The 13,129-nt window shown below is 51.9% G+C and overlaps 4 protein-coding genes across 4 annotated transcripts; 2 read left to right on the forward strand and 2 right to left on the reverse strand.

The window, feature by feature from the left end:
• Nucleotides 1–24: 24 nt before the first annotated feature.
• V8C40DRAFT_246803 (Isochorismatase-like protein) lies at nucleotides 25–1,504 on the forward strand. The gene is made up of 4 exons (XM_083216181.1): nucleotides 25–374; nucleotides 447–462; nucleotides 561–614; nucleotides 711–1,504. The coding sequence occupies exons 1-4, from the start codon at nucleotides 230–232 to the stop codon at nucleotides 1,213–1,215; spliced, it is 720 nt and encodes a 239-aa protein (XP_083072591.1). The 5' UTR covers nucleotides 25–229; the 3' UTR covers nucleotides 1,216–1,504.
• On the reverse strand, nucleotides 1,405–3,984 carry V8C40DRAFT_27206 (uncharacterized protein). The gene is made up of 2 exons (XM_083220314.1): nucleotides 3,388–3,984; nucleotides 1,405–3,309 (listed from the first exon to the last, which is right to left on the reverse strand). Exons 1-2 carry the CDS (start codon nucleotides 3,578–3,580, stop codon nucleotides 1,595–1,597), a joined length of 1,908 nt encoding a protein of 635 aa, XP_083072592.1. The 5' UTR covers nucleotides 3,581–3,984; the 3' UTR covers nucleotides 1,405–1,594.
• A 1,074-nt stretch (nucleotides 3,985–5,058) lies between these two features.
• Nucleotides 5,059–6,813, reverse strand: V8C40DRAFT_246806 (SGNH hydrolase-type esterase domain-containing protein). The gene is made up of 5 exons (XM_083216182.1): nucleotides 6,573–6,813; nucleotides 6,220–6,502; nucleotides 6,071–6,167; nucleotides 5,884–6,008; nucleotides 5,059–5,808 (listed from the first exon to the last, which is right to left on the reverse strand). Exons 2-5 carry the CDS (start codon nucleotides 6,223–6,225, stop codon nucleotides 5,221–5,223), a joined length of 816 nt encoding a protein of 271 aa, XP_083072593.1. The 5' UTR covers nucleotides 6,226–6,502; nucleotides 6,573–6,813; the 3' UTR covers nucleotides 5,059–5,220.
• A 187-nt stretch (nucleotides 6,814–7,000) lies between these two features.
• Nucleotides 7,001–13,077, forward strand: V8C40DRAFT_27253 (snoRNA-binding rRNA-processing protein UTP10). Its single transcript, XM_083220372.1, has 3 exons — nucleotides 7,001–7,468; nucleotides 7,551–11,691; nucleotides 11,758–13,077. Exons 1-3 carry the CDS (start codon nucleotides 7,092–7,094, stop codon nucleotides 12,661–12,663), a joined length of 5,424 nt encoding a protein of 1,807 aa, XP_083072594.1. The 5' UTR covers nucleotides 7,001–7,091; the 3' UTR covers nucleotides 12,664–13,077.
• The last annotated feature ends 52 nt before the right edge of the window (nucleotides 13,078–13,129 follow it).

Below are 13,129 nucleotides of genomic sequence, written 5' to 3' on the forward strand. Positions count from 1 at the left end.
TAGCTATCTATCTGCTATCTATCCATCTCTATCAAAACTGACAACTGACTAAACAAACACCCCCCCCCCCCCCCGGATTCCTTCCCTTTCCCCGCCGGCAGATCTTCAAGCCCCAGAACTAATTAATAGCACCATCTGCCAGCAACTTCATCTTCCTTCTTCCTCTTTTCTCTCTTCTCTTCCTCCTCTTCTTTACATCTTTCTTTTCCTTAAATTTTTCTTCTTCTTAATGCTCATTCGACGGCCCTTTCACCTCCTAACACACCGCCCTGTGATACTCCCGTCCTCCAATCTCGCACGCCTGCGTCCCCTCTCTCTTTCGCATTCTCTCTCATCTCCCCTCAAAATGGCCACCCCCACGGAATTGCGGTTCAGTAAGTTGTACATGTACAGAATTTATCTCAATGGAGTCATTGAAGAGAGCTGACCTTGTTTTCTTCAAATAGAGAACCCTGCCATCTTGTAAGTTGGGCGCACCTAGACAATCGCTCTCGACCCCAATTCCATCTCGAACACATCATGGCGAGAGCCTCGGCTGACAATCACCTCCAAACACACAGCGTCTGTGACATGCAAGACAAGTTCCGCAACGTCATTTACGAATTCGACAGCATGTAAGCCTATCTCTTTCCTTTGCCACCTAGCATCACCAAACCTCCAACCCGGTATCATCACCATCCATCCATCCAGCTAACAACACCACCAAACAGCGTCACCACCACCGTCAAACTCCTCACCTACGCCCAATCCCTCTCCATCCCCGTCCACACAACAACCCAAACCTCCGCCAAGCTCGGCGCAACCGTCCCCGCCATCGCCGACCTCCTCCCCTCCCCTCCCCACGACAAGACCAAATTCTCCATGCTCGTCCCCTCCGTCGCCGCCCAACTCGAACCGCAGTCCCGCATCGCCCTCGTCGGCATCGAGTCCCACATCTGCATCACCCAGACCGCCCTCGACCTGCGCGACGCCGGCCACTTCCCCTACGTCATCGCCGACGGCGTCAGCTCCTGCAACCGCGGAGAAGTCGGCATTGCCCTGGATAGGTTGAGGAGCGAGCCCGGTATTACGGTTACTACGAGCGAGAGCTGGATGTACGAGTGTCTGGGCGATGCCTCACACCCCTTGTTCAAGTCCTTAATCACCGTGGTCAAGAATAAGAGCAGCGAGAACAGCAAGGTCTTGAACGTGCTGCCACCTGCTCCCAAGATCTAAAACCGGCAAAATATACCGTCTTTTTTTCTCGTTCCTATATTCGGTTCTGCTCAAACACTTTTGTTCAAAACATTCTGGCTACGTGCCGCATCTTCATTTTGGGTTAAAGAGGAGGCAGTTAAGTTAATTCACAGGGCAAGTCATCATCACCAGTCTTACGTATGTACCTAGATACAGCGAGGTTTGGAAAATCTGGGAGGAATTAGGGGCGCTGAATTGTTTCAATTCCTAGCTACAGCAATAGACACGGCTGCGAGGCCCAAGTCAAAATCAAACCAACCACTGCATAGAGTGTCAGTTCATCGTAGGAAGTGTAAATGTTCAAATCCACAACAGTCCTACTGTCACTGACTGGGGCAACCATCCTTGCTGGGCGTTTTTATTCTGCCGACGGCGACATCTTGGTAGGCTTCGCCGGTGGTGTCATCCAAGGAAAGGCTGACGCTGCTCCTATCGGGTTGTTCGCCGATCTGGGCAACGACACTGAAGTCGAGGCCGCCCGGCCACCAGAGCTGGAACCGGACTTTGCTGCTTCACCTTTTGCCTCACCCGGCGTCGCTGGCCCCTTGAGATCCCACCTGATGCCGCCATTCGCAGCCGTCGAACTTTCACCGTTCATGCTCACCTGGCTCTTCCGCCGGCCAAGCTCAGATTTGGATGGGAGCGGGGGTTCATACGACGCCCCGGTGCGTGCCGATGATGACCCCGATTTCTGGGCTTTGAGCACCTTCATGTTGCGCCCCCGAGGTGCAGGCTGATATCCGCTCAGAGGCGGTCCAGTCTCACGTTGATCTGCTCCGCTGCCGTTGGGGTTGCGCCAAGAGCCCCAGATGCCGGACGATGTTCCTCGTCGCGAAGTTTCAGACGCGCTTGATCCGTCTCTTCGCCGGCGCTCGGAGCCGTTGGCGTCTCCTCCAGACTTTTCGTTTTCCTCCTCGTAATCGGGAACACTATTCGCCCGAACACGGCCCGAAGGCTCGGAATGTGATGTAGCGGGAGAGGCCTGGCTTCTTGTTTCGCTACTTCCCGACTCTTTAGTTGTTGCCGTTGCTGATGTAGGTGTCGTTGCAGTCGCTGTAGATGTTGCGGTTAGTGGTGCAGAGGCGGCCTTGTCATCACCCTCAGCTCGGCTACCATCTCCAAACACGAATGGCGCGGCGTTGGCATTCAGCTTCGGCCGTTCTGGAGCGGCGCTGCTGGTAGTTATGTGGCGGAATACCTCTTCGTCCTCTGGGCGAATAAAGGGGACTCGCAACCGGTCTCGCTCGTTGCTATAGAGCACCATGGTATTCTGAGAAAATAGGATATCGGCCGCATGTGCCCTCAGAGCATCGCTTCCGATGAAGATGCGGACTGCTTTCGACACCTGAGGCTTAGTCTGTTCACTGCCGCACATTTCGAAGCAAACCGACATGGAGGGAACCGAGCCTGCAGCGGAGTCTGACCGACTGCTATGGCGTGTAATGACGGCCTCTGCAAGATAAACATCCAACCTCGCTCTGTAAACTCCATTGACATCTCGGTGGAACTCGCTGAGAAAGTCTAGCTCTTTTACGAGCGAGTAATCGATTGTGGACTTTTGTGACCCAGTGCAAATGTCTGCATAGAACAGCGTTCCGTGAGCGTAATCCGTGGTCAGCCAACAGCGAACAATGGAAGGGACCGTTCCTAGGACGTAAACGGAGGCTGGAAGCCCCGGCATGTCAAAGGATGAGTCGTCGTCGTCTTCATCGCCCGTGGCAAAATTTGTGTCGAGGCCAATGCTACTGGCTCGGCCTGACGCTACTGAATGGTGCGAGTGAACCGAGTGGCCGGCCGAACTATGCCTACCGTCTGACTTGTGTGACAGGGACCGTTCCATCATATATCCGGGACGAACTGCGCCAAAGTCTCCAGAGTGACGGTTGTTTTGGGCACCCCAGCTTGAGCCGTGCAACGCGCTCTCGTCAAACCGGACGCTGTTTGCTCGCGAAGCCGCACCACCGCGCCGAACTGGTTCCTCCTCTGCAGGTCCCAAGTGTAGAGAGCCCAGCAGCTGCTCTCCCTGCTCATCCAAGTCGTCGAACACATCATTCGTGGAAATTTGGACGGGGCCTACAGAAGATGTTATTGTTAGTAAAGATATAAAGAAAACATGCATTAGCATAAACGGTACAGGGGGCCATGGCTCACCATGCTGTGGCGTCCCGGCCAGAACTCCTGGAAACGGTGAGTTCCATACAGATTTCAGTGCAGAGTCGTCTGCCTGGCGCTTCTCTAGTCTCACGATTCGTTCTGCGTGGTTTGCTTGGGCATATTGGACCTGCTTCAACTCCATCTGCAGGTTGTACAGCTCGTCCCGGGAAACAGAAAAGCGGGGATCCATGTCCGAAAGACTTCTCAACAAAGGGATTAAGGGGACATGTGAGGGTGCAAAAAGACAAGTTCGAGCTGATAGGAAGGGAGAGTGTATACTTGAACAGTGGGTTTAGGAGAGAGAAAAAATATTAGGCTTAGGTATCGACACAAGGAAACAAAAGGACGAAAAAGCAGGGTTCAGGCAAGGTTGCACAATGTTGAAGCCACAGGGGTAAAGAACGAGAAGGTACCAAGTGTAGTAAGCCTGGGCTTTACAGTCGACTCGGCGGTCGTTGAGAGGTGGTGTTGGTGCGTGGCTCTTCTTGGACTTTATTCCCTCGAGTATTATCAACAGTTCACTAACAACTTCGTCGACCACATCTCCTTGCCCACACCCCAGGGCCACACTGCCGATAACGCAGAATGTGCGCTATGGCCTGGGTAGAAATCAAGGCTTGAGCACTTTGGATATTGGATGTATCGAGAGAATCGAGAAATGGTTCAAGTGACGGCGAAATCGCGTGGTAGATACTGTGTCGTCACGGACACAAGGCGGCACCAATATTGTGGCTCTAGCCACACCCAAGAGGCCTCGTATGCGGGAGTATAATGCTAATAAGACGTGCAGGACAATTTCTGTGTATACGATAACACGGCTAGGACAGAGCAGTAGCCGAATACAGAGGCAGAATATATGTCGGTATGTGTATGTTGGATGCGTATGGAGTAGAGCAGCTCGACAGTTTGCTCTTGTCAGGCGCAGGTGCTGTATATCGCAGGGAGAGTCGCGACGAGGGCGCAGCGTCCAACGAGCAACGGGCAACAGATATGCTGAGTCAGTAGGCGGTAGGGATGTTTGAACTGCACGAGCGAGTGGGCGAGAGGGGGCAGCGTTGAAGAAGCTGGCTGGCTGTTGGAGCGGAGGCTGTTGGAGCGGAGGCCGTTGGAGAGGGAGAGGCGACGAGTCGGAGCAGAGACGGGAGAGAAGAGGGACCGAAGAGGGACAACCGCAGAAGGAGAAGGCTTATCGATTGGCGGGCTGTGGCATGTGCATGTGCATGTGCAGACGGGAGGTAAATAAACGGCTGAGGGCAAGCACAGCACGCGGTTTCAGGTTCAAGGCGGATGGGATGAAATGCCTGGGCTGGGCGATGGATGATGCGAGGTTGTTGCGTCTCTCCACATCCAGGATTCCAGCCCGAGAAAAACACCACTCATGACCAGGGGGCTATCGATTGGCTAACAGCGGCCCTTACAGCGCAGGGCAGCCCAAGTCCAGCCATTGCTTACAGCGCCGTAGCGGGTAGACGGCCGGCTGTAAGCTGGCGCTTCCCCGCAGACAGCCCTGTAAGTCCAGGTTCTGACTGACAAATGCGAGTTGAGCTTGTTTCTCATGTTCCATGCCATCCATGCATTTCAGCATGATTCCTTCTTCAGATGACGTACCTTCTCAGCTGATTACTGCACATCAGATTTCTCGATATAAATCCGCATTTCACTTCATGTATAAATTTGATTTATTACGTCAGACAGCTTTACCGTACTGCGCATCACTCATTTAGCATCTATCTATACATACACCTTCTACCACTCTCTCTACCTTATCTATTGGACATCTACTACAACGATCTATAGCATGCCTAAGCATGGAGGTAAGGGGCAGCTCATCTATCCAAGGGAGATGCGCACAGGAGGAGCCAGAGCCACCTTGGGAGGGCTCACCACTCTCCAGTCGGGCAGCACATAGTCTCCCCTCTCATCGGGAACAATGTCCTGTCCAATATGCGCCTTGATCTCGTCGAAAAACACCTTGTACCCTTCTCCGCCCATGTGAAGTCCGTCCGGAAGAAGCGTGGTCAGGCCCCCCTGCTTCCCATTTTCTGGCGACCCCAGCCACGGACCTCCAGGCTGATAATCTCCGGGAGCCATGGAAATCGCCTCGCCCATAATGGCCTGCCAGAGATCGATCAAGACCACGCCGGGGTTCTCGCGGGCTACCTCGCGGGCTTTCTCTGCGTAGGACGCAGATACCGCCGAGCTTCGGATCGCTTGGGCGTGGCCCTGTGCCATGTCTAATTCCTTGAGCCTGATTTCATCCGCTGGAGGAGGAGTCACCAGCAGGATTTTGGGGTTGTGCGCCCGTACCCGAGGATCGTTGATGATCTTGTTCAGGTTCTCTTTGTATGTTTCAATGGGAACATGTTGCGAGGTAGTCTCCAGAGGAAGAACTGCGTCATTTGCGCCCAAGAGAATAAGCTGGTGGTTTCCCCGTCTTATCAGCGTTGTATACTCTTGATGAGTCAGACTTTATCTCTCTGCATTTGCACTCACCAAATACGCAATCTTTGGTGACGAAGCAGATGGCTCTGAGAAAATCTCGGGCAAATACTTGACCACATTTGCCGTGTTCCATCCTGAGAAGCCGCGGTTAACCACGTCGAAGCGTCGTATCAACCCTGTAGATTCTTCGTTAGCTATCCCACTCTATGTCTGCGAGGCCTGCACTTGGAACCCTTACGTGTTTGAAGAGCCGACTGGAATGAGAAGCCGCTCAGAGTGAGAGCTGTGAATTCAATCAGGGAGTCTCCCAGGAGGACAACTTGAGGATACGGTTTCTATGTCGAGTGAGTTTTCCACAGAAACTGCCAGAGTTATTAAGCCACTTACTGCCATTTTGCCACATACACTACAAAAGATCTTTTCCTCTCAAGAAATTGTAGATGCGGAAGTAATGGTCTGTATGAGGATGCGGGGGGTTCAACTGTTAGGACTCTACGGAGTACGGAGTATTGCCCGCACTTATATCAATAGTAGCCTCCTCCCCACTTGAATCTCACCGAATAACGAAGTTTGCCCTTTTGCTGCCTTTGTTAATCTCCAATTGGTCGGGTATAAATGCAGTGGAACACGGCACCATATAATTGTATGGATCAACTCAGATACGCAACCACTGCCTCAGTTAGTAATTCTTAGTCAAGTAGAGTAATAACGCCTCTAGGTAGACTTGATATTGAACATACGGGTATTGTACTACAACATGTCGTTATATCTAGGCGTAAAAACGAAAGCTTCATACTACTACTTAGGTAGATACATAGTTGTACTTCGCCAGCTGAAGAAATAGGTGAAAATAACCATGCGCATCATTCAAATACAATGCGCCATCGCACATACAATCCAATACCAGCCTCACGCGACAAAAGATAAGTCCCGGACGACTAATTTCATCTCAGCACTACAGGCAACCTACTCCGTACTGCGCGGATCAATGGATGTCAGTGTAATCGCCGGTGCTCCAAATTTAGTGGTGAAATGGATGACAGCAGCCACGTGATTGGGCGTGGAGTACATTCTGCAGCCAACTTTGTTAGTGCGGCGTTATCGATAAGAAAATTATTAGCAAGTCTCCGCCAACCTTCCAGGTCTTGAAAAAAAAAAAAGTTCAACAGGCTTCGAGGCGCCATAGTCAAGAACGCCGCGTTCCTGATTTTTCCCATCTCGAGTCCATTTTCCGACCTGGAGCCTCAACTTTCGACATAATGGCGACCTCGCTTGCTGCGCAGCTGGCGCAGGTTGCCGCAAACTCCAAGTCGAGTTTGGACATCAAAGCGCAAAAGGCTGCCCATTCAAAGTCTTTGATCTGGGAGCCTCGAGTTGCCGCCGCCCAGAGCTATCAGACTCTGTATGCAACATGCCACCAGGGCTTTGAAGAGCTTTGCCAACTGGACGGTCGATTCACTGCCTTCCAATCAACACTATTCAGCGAAGAGAGCCAGAACCAAGACCGAAACCAGCTCACAATCGCTGAGAATGAAGAGCTGGATCGTCACATCGAGGCCTTTCTCAGGCTTGTGGGAAGTCGGCTGAGATTGATGCCCGCAATCAAGGCCATTGAGTGGCTAGTTCGACGATTCAAGTGCGTTTATTACCAAAGCAAATCAATTGCGGTCCCTTCTCAAGTTGAATGGGAGTTAGCTGACCTGTCTACTCATCTGCAGCGTTCATGTCGATAATACGTCGATTCTGCTCATGACCTTCTTGCCATATCATTCCATCACCGCATTTGCAACTCTACTATCCATTCTCCCCCCGAAGATTCCGAGCCAGTTCCGATTCCTCGATCCCTATATTCGATCTCTCACGCCACCTCCCCGATCCATCTTTGTTCACCAGGCCATCCACCACGTCGACTTCGTGACTGCCGTGTCTGAATACGTTCTCGAATCATGCCGCAAAGGCTATCAGTATCCCGCCCTCATCACCTTTTGGGGCGGGCTCGTAACCGAGGCCGTGAGTGGAATCCTGGATCGCACCAAGTCTGGCCGAGCTGCGGTGCAGAGCGACAGCAGCCAGGCGTTGTTGCATAGACTGGGTCCCATCTTCGCCGAATCGCTCGTCATGAGAAAGGTCCCCAACCTTCAAATTGCCTCCTACATGGCTGTGACCGTCTTCGTTTCAAAGGGCGATCTGCACGACAATGCTGTTACCGCGCTGATGCAGCAGCTCGTTCACGGCTGGACTGCCGACACCGTTCGACCCGGTTTGGTCTGCTTGACGATCCTTGCTCAGTTCCGATCCGCCAAACAGATGAGCAGCAAAGTTACCAGAGCGCTTATGAAGGTGCAAGATATTGGTAGCCTTCTTGTTGAAATTGGCCAGGAGCGTCGTGTAGATAAGTTGGCAAACGGATTATGCTTGGCACTGGTCGAAAGACTGGTAAAGAAGGGCGATTCACGAGGCCTTGCAACCATCACCACGATTCTGGGCAGCAACATCTTAAAGGACAAGCAGGTGTCTGTCATTTTCAAATCGCTGCTCTTAACGGCTCATGAGCTCAACGACGAAAACGACAAAGACGGTTCTCTAAGAAGGGATGTCGGATCTACCCTGATTTCTTTGTCTCAAACTACTGGATCGTCTGGCGAGGTTATTCAACTGGTCATTAACGAAGTCAAATTCGATATCGAGGAGTTGGAAATGAAGCTGGATCTCGTCTTCCGCACCAGGAAACTTCCCGAAACCACGAGAGAAGACGAGGCAGGAGACGCCGCTGCCCAAGCCCAATCTCAGGATCCTGAGGCACGCCTCGCCGAGTTGGCCAACATCTCCGAGTCTCTCGCTTCATCTCTCTCAACAGAAGATGATGCAGCCTTTGTTAGCCTCAGCGATTTGTTTGTGTCCATCGTCTCCGACCAAACTCCACGAAAACCGGAACTTCTTGGCCAGCTTGACCTGTTCCCCAAGCTCAAGCGGGAATCGGCCTTGGCAGACTGCACATACTTTAGCTTCTTTATTAGGATCTGGTGTGGACAATATCCAGCATTGGCGCGTGCTGCGGCATTGGATATGGTTCGGAACAGATTAAAGGCTGCACAAGGGTCTACGGTGGATGTACAGGCCCTTATCCCTTACAGCGTTGCGGCTCTGGGCGACCCTTCCAAGCGAGTGCGTCAAGCAGCAGCGGATCTCATCACAGTAGCAGCTGGGCTATACAAGCCTCCCTTTGCTAAGCAATCGGCAAAGGCATGGGGAGCTGAGTCTCTCTATGGAAAGCTCAAATCCAAGGATGTCGCAGCCCTGGGTGTAGATGTTGCCGCCAGATTCCTTCACCTCCAGCTTCTGCCAGCAGTTGAAGAGTGCGTCATGGACCCAGAGCACATCTCTGCCGTTCTGAAGTCTGCCATCGAGAGCGGCAAATATCAACTCGCCCCTGAGCCATCTCTGGACAAGAAAGATCACCTATCCCAGTCCGGCAGACAGGCGCTGCTAACCTTCTTCGCCTCTCACATTGTTTCGACTCCATTACTGCTTGTGAAGAGTAGACTCCTCAAATCCCTGAACGAAATCCGCGGTGTCTCCAACGTGACAAGGACACAACTTCTTCTGCCCGCTTTGCGGTCTTGGGCTGGCTTGACGGATTCCGAGTCGACAGAGATCTGCCTCTCTCAACAGCTAGACAAGTCCGTCTTGGACTCTCAATTCATTGACATTATCGTTCCCAGCGACGCTGCCGGGTTAGAATTTGTGTTTACGCTGCTGAAGGGCACTGCGAGTGGCGAAAGGCCGGGCCTTATTCGGGCGGCTTTCTCTCGGATCAAGAAGATGTGGGTTTCGATGAAGGACGAGATGAAGTTTATGGTGGCGGAACAGTTCTTGGAGCTGTCTCAAGAACCAGAGGCTGCTTCCGAGAACACGGAATCCGTCATCCCCGCCGAGGCTGCAGATCTTCTCAAGTCCGTGCCCCTGACGACAGATATCCTATCCTTCTTCTTGGACTCGATTCAGACGGGCACCAAGATGATTACCGAGCCCCCTCCCAACAAGCGAAGGCGAACAAGCTCTTCCGAGGCCAACCGCGGTCTGAACACCCAGGTTACTCCCGAGCTGAGCCGTGCGCTGCGCAAGGTTACTTTTGTTCTGCAAATCGTCGATAGCTCGGATCCTGTATCACATCCTGAGCTGCTGGACGGTTTGTTCACAGCTTTATCCGAGCTTCAACACTTTAGGACTGTCGTCGGCTCAGAGCTAGGATACCTACAGAACCTGATCCTACGCAGTCTTCTGGCCATGATGCCAGCGTACAAGGCCAACAAGAATCTCAAGGTGGACAGCTCTGGCGGTTACGGAGACCTGCTCGTAAGCTGTATCCAGAAGTCGTCAAGCCCTGTAGTCCAGAACGCCGCGCTGCTGCTGATTGCAAACCTGGCCACTATTGCGCCGCACCTGGTGCTTCACAGTGTCATGCCCATTTTCACCTTTATGGGTACATCGGTGCTTCGCCAGAGCGACGACTACTCTGCTCACGTCGTAGCGCAGACAATCAAAGAGGTCGTGCCCCCACTGATCGAGTCGCTACGACAAGGTCAGAAAAGCCCCGTTGCCGGTGCTTCGGACATTCTGGTCAGCTTCACGACGGCCTACGAGCATATTCCGGTACACCGACGACACGGCCTGTTCGTAGCACTAGTTGAAACCATGGGATCCAAGGACTTTTTGTTCACACTGGTGAGCATGCTTGTCGACCGCTATGAGCTCAACGACGACTTGCTCCAGTTTGTTTTGGACCTTCTCAATGATTTCAGCATCGAAATCCAATTGGAGACGCTGGTTAAATTGCTCGACCTCACTTCCGATCTTTTCAAGCCTAAGCCTTCCTTGTCGCTTATCCTGCTTGGTAGCGGTGATGAAGATGAAGAAAAGGACGTTGAAAAGATTGCCCTCCGCCAGCTTTCCGTGCTCCCGAGTCTTTTAGCAAACCGAAAGCTCAAGGTGCAGATTAGCAAGCTTGCCGACCGAGATGACATGGAAACGTCAGAGGTTCGCCAACTCTATGCAACTCTGCTTGAAGACGTGCTGGTACTCGCGGATACGGTCAAGTCGAACAAGAGCCTGCACAGCCGATGCGGAAATGCACTTTCCAACCTGCTCAACCTCCTCTCAATTGGTGAATTCATCAAGGCCGTGGAGAGCCTGCTCGACAGACCCAACCTTGACCTGCGCCAAAAGGTCCTTCGCGCGTTGGAACTCCGCGTGGGATCAGAAAGCAACACAGACCCTGCATCAAGGACAGCCTTGCTCACCTTCCTACCGCAGCTCACGGCGGCGATCCGGGAGTCCAGAGATATCCGCTACAAGCACACAGCGGTCACTTGTGTTGACAAGATTGCTGAGAAGTATGGCAAGAAGGATATCGAGGCTGTGGTTGCGGCTGCATCAACAATTGCTGGAGAGCACTGCCTTGGCCAAGACGAGAAGCAGCTTCGTATCATGGCTCTCTTGTGCCTCACGTCTCTCGTTGACGTGCTACAAGACGCCATTGTGCCAGTTTTGCCCATTGCTATTCCTCAGGCAGTTACCTATCTCAACCAAAGCTTGCAAGAGGATACACGAGACGAGGAGCTTCACTCGGCCGGCTTCGGATTCATCAGTGCTCTTGCTGAACACCTGCCATACATGCTTTCCACTTACATTGGCCGAATCTTAGAGGTCTCCAACAAATCAGCAGAAGCAGAGCTTGATGCGGAGACAAATGAGGCTCGTGTTGGCTGCCGTGAGTTCCTTGCGAAGAAACTGGAAGCAAAGGAGATCTTCACAAGCTTGGATCTGAACTGGGACAGCGCCACATCCAATGGCTTTACGGTAAGATATGACAATACGATCACAAGTTTTGGAGAAGAGAACAGGACACTAACTTTTGAAACACAGGCTACGTCTGAGTACATTGAAATGCTGGGAATGGCTATCGACAAGCACCTCAAGTCTGCCATTACTAAGAATGCCGGAGTTTTGTCCAGCATCTTGCTAAAGGCATTCGACTTGCGAAGGCAGATACTGGCCAAGGGCGAGACCAGCGATGCAACGCTCGCTCGTGTCACTGCCCTGGAGGAGTCGATGAACGACAAGGCGCTGAAGATGATTTACAAGCTCAACGATGCCGCCTTCAGACCTATTTTCGTGCAGCTTATCGAATGGTCCAGCACTGGACTCCCCAAGAACGACAAGGCTGGATTGGCAGCCCGACGGTACAGTGTCTACGGGTTCTTGCAGTCATTCTTCGAGAACCTCAAGTCAATCGTGACCAACTATGCCACGTACGTGTTGGAGGACGCGATCAAGATTCTAAGCAGCGTCGACGTCAAGATTAGCGGCGAAAGACAGCTTTGGAGCCGCGTTCTCACCACACTGGCCAAATGCTTCGAGCACGATCAGGACGACTTCTGGCAAGCGCCATCGCACTTTGGAGCAATTGCCCCCGTACTGATGGAGCAATACGCTCACGCTGCATTGGTCAACGTCGATGAAGCCCTGATTCCCACAACCGTGGAGCTTGCGGCAGCGGCAGACTCGCAGGCTCACCAGAAGGAACTGAACTCGGCGCTGCTCAAGCATCTTCGATCGGAAAAGGCAGCCATCAGGTTGGCGGCTGTCAAGTGCGAGCAGGCGTTGACGGATCGACTTGGCGAGGAATGGCTCTCGATGCTGCATGAGATGCTTCCTAGAATCAGCGAGCTGCAGGAGGATGACGACGAGGTGGTTGAAAGAGAGACTCACAGATGGATTGTCAAGATTGAGGGCGTGCTTGGCGAGAGCCTGGATGCCATGTTGCAGTAATGTGGGAGGGAAGTATATAATAAAGTATGGATGGATGGACTGGCGTGTCAGGAAATGTCACGCAAAGGGGGAATAAAAACCGGCTGTCGATGTGAATTATATGGTGTTGTGGATATAAATAGCTTAGATGGGTATATTTCCAGATCTCAGCAGCATTTGGCGCAAAATACAGACTACATTTTGGAATAGATACAAGAGGGTAAACAGTGACTGTCAGTATGTTTAATGTATGAAATTCGTATGAGGTAGATTTTGATCGACTTAATATTAACTCTTGAGAGCAGAATCGTCTCTGGGGAATCGTATCTAGCATTTTAGAGTACTGGGCTAGAAATTAGATAAATGCGCAGGAAAAAAAAATTGTAGAAAACTTGTTGACGGAAATTGCTCTTGGCTGATAATTTATCTCATTTTGTTCTTTTCATCATATAGAAAAATGAATCAGTTGATCCCCTTTGCCATTGTT

This window comes from Trichoderma camerunense (assembly GCF_050948025.1).
Source record: "Trichoderma camerunense strain CBS 138272 chromosome Unknown V8C40scaffold_10, whole genome shotgun sequence".
NCBI classification, from domain to species: Eukaryota; Fungi; Ascomycota; class Sordariomycetes; order Hypocreales; family Hypocreaceae; genus Trichoderma; species Trichoderma camerunense.

What these genes read in the sequence shown, in the direction of transcription:
- V8C40DRAFT_246803 (XM_083216181.1), top strand. Translation starts at nt 230, where the DNA reads ATGCTCATTCGACGGCCCTTTCACCTCCTAACACACCGCCCTGTGATA. An exon ending in ATTTACGAATTCGACAGCAT is followed by an intron (nt 615 to 710) that starts GTAAGCCTATCT and finishes ACCACCAAACAG; the next exon opens with CGTCACCACCACCGTCAAAC.
- V8C40DRAFT_27206 (XM_083220314.1), bottom strand. Translation starts at nt 3,580, where the DNA reads ATGGATCCCCGCTTTTCTGTTTCCCGGGACGAGCTGTACAACCTGCAG. An exon ending in GGCCGGGACGCCACAGCATG is followed by an intron (nt 3,310 to 3,387) that starts GTGAGCCATGGC and finishes CATCTTCTGTAG; the next exon opens with GCCCCGTCCAAATTTCCACG.
- V8C40DRAFT_246806 (XM_083216182.1), bottom strand. An exon ending in CCAGTCGGCTCTTCAAACAC is followed by an intron (nt 6,009 to 6,070) that starts GTAAGGGTTCCA and finishes AAGAATCTACAG; the next exon opens with GGTTGATACGACGCTTCGAC. An exon ending in CACCAAAGATTGCGTATTTG is followed by an intron (nt 5,809 to 5,883) that starts GTGAGTGCAAAT and finishes GGAAACCACCAG; the next exon opens with CTTATTCTCTTGGGCGCAAA.
- V8C40DRAFT_27253 (XM_083220372.1), top strand. Translation starts at nt 7,092, where the DNA reads ATGGCGACCTCGCTTGCTGCGCAGCTGGCGCAGGTTGCCGCAAACTCC. An exon ending in TGGCTAGTTCGACGATTCAA is followed by an intron (nt 7,469 to 7,550) that starts GTGCGTTTATTA and finishes ACTCATCTGCAG; the next exon opens with CGTTCATGTCGATAATACGT. An exon ending in CCACATCCAATGGCTTTACG is followed by an intron (nt 11,692 to 11,757) that starts GTAAGATATGAC and finishes TTTGAAACACAG; the next exon opens with GCTACGTCTGAGTACATTGA.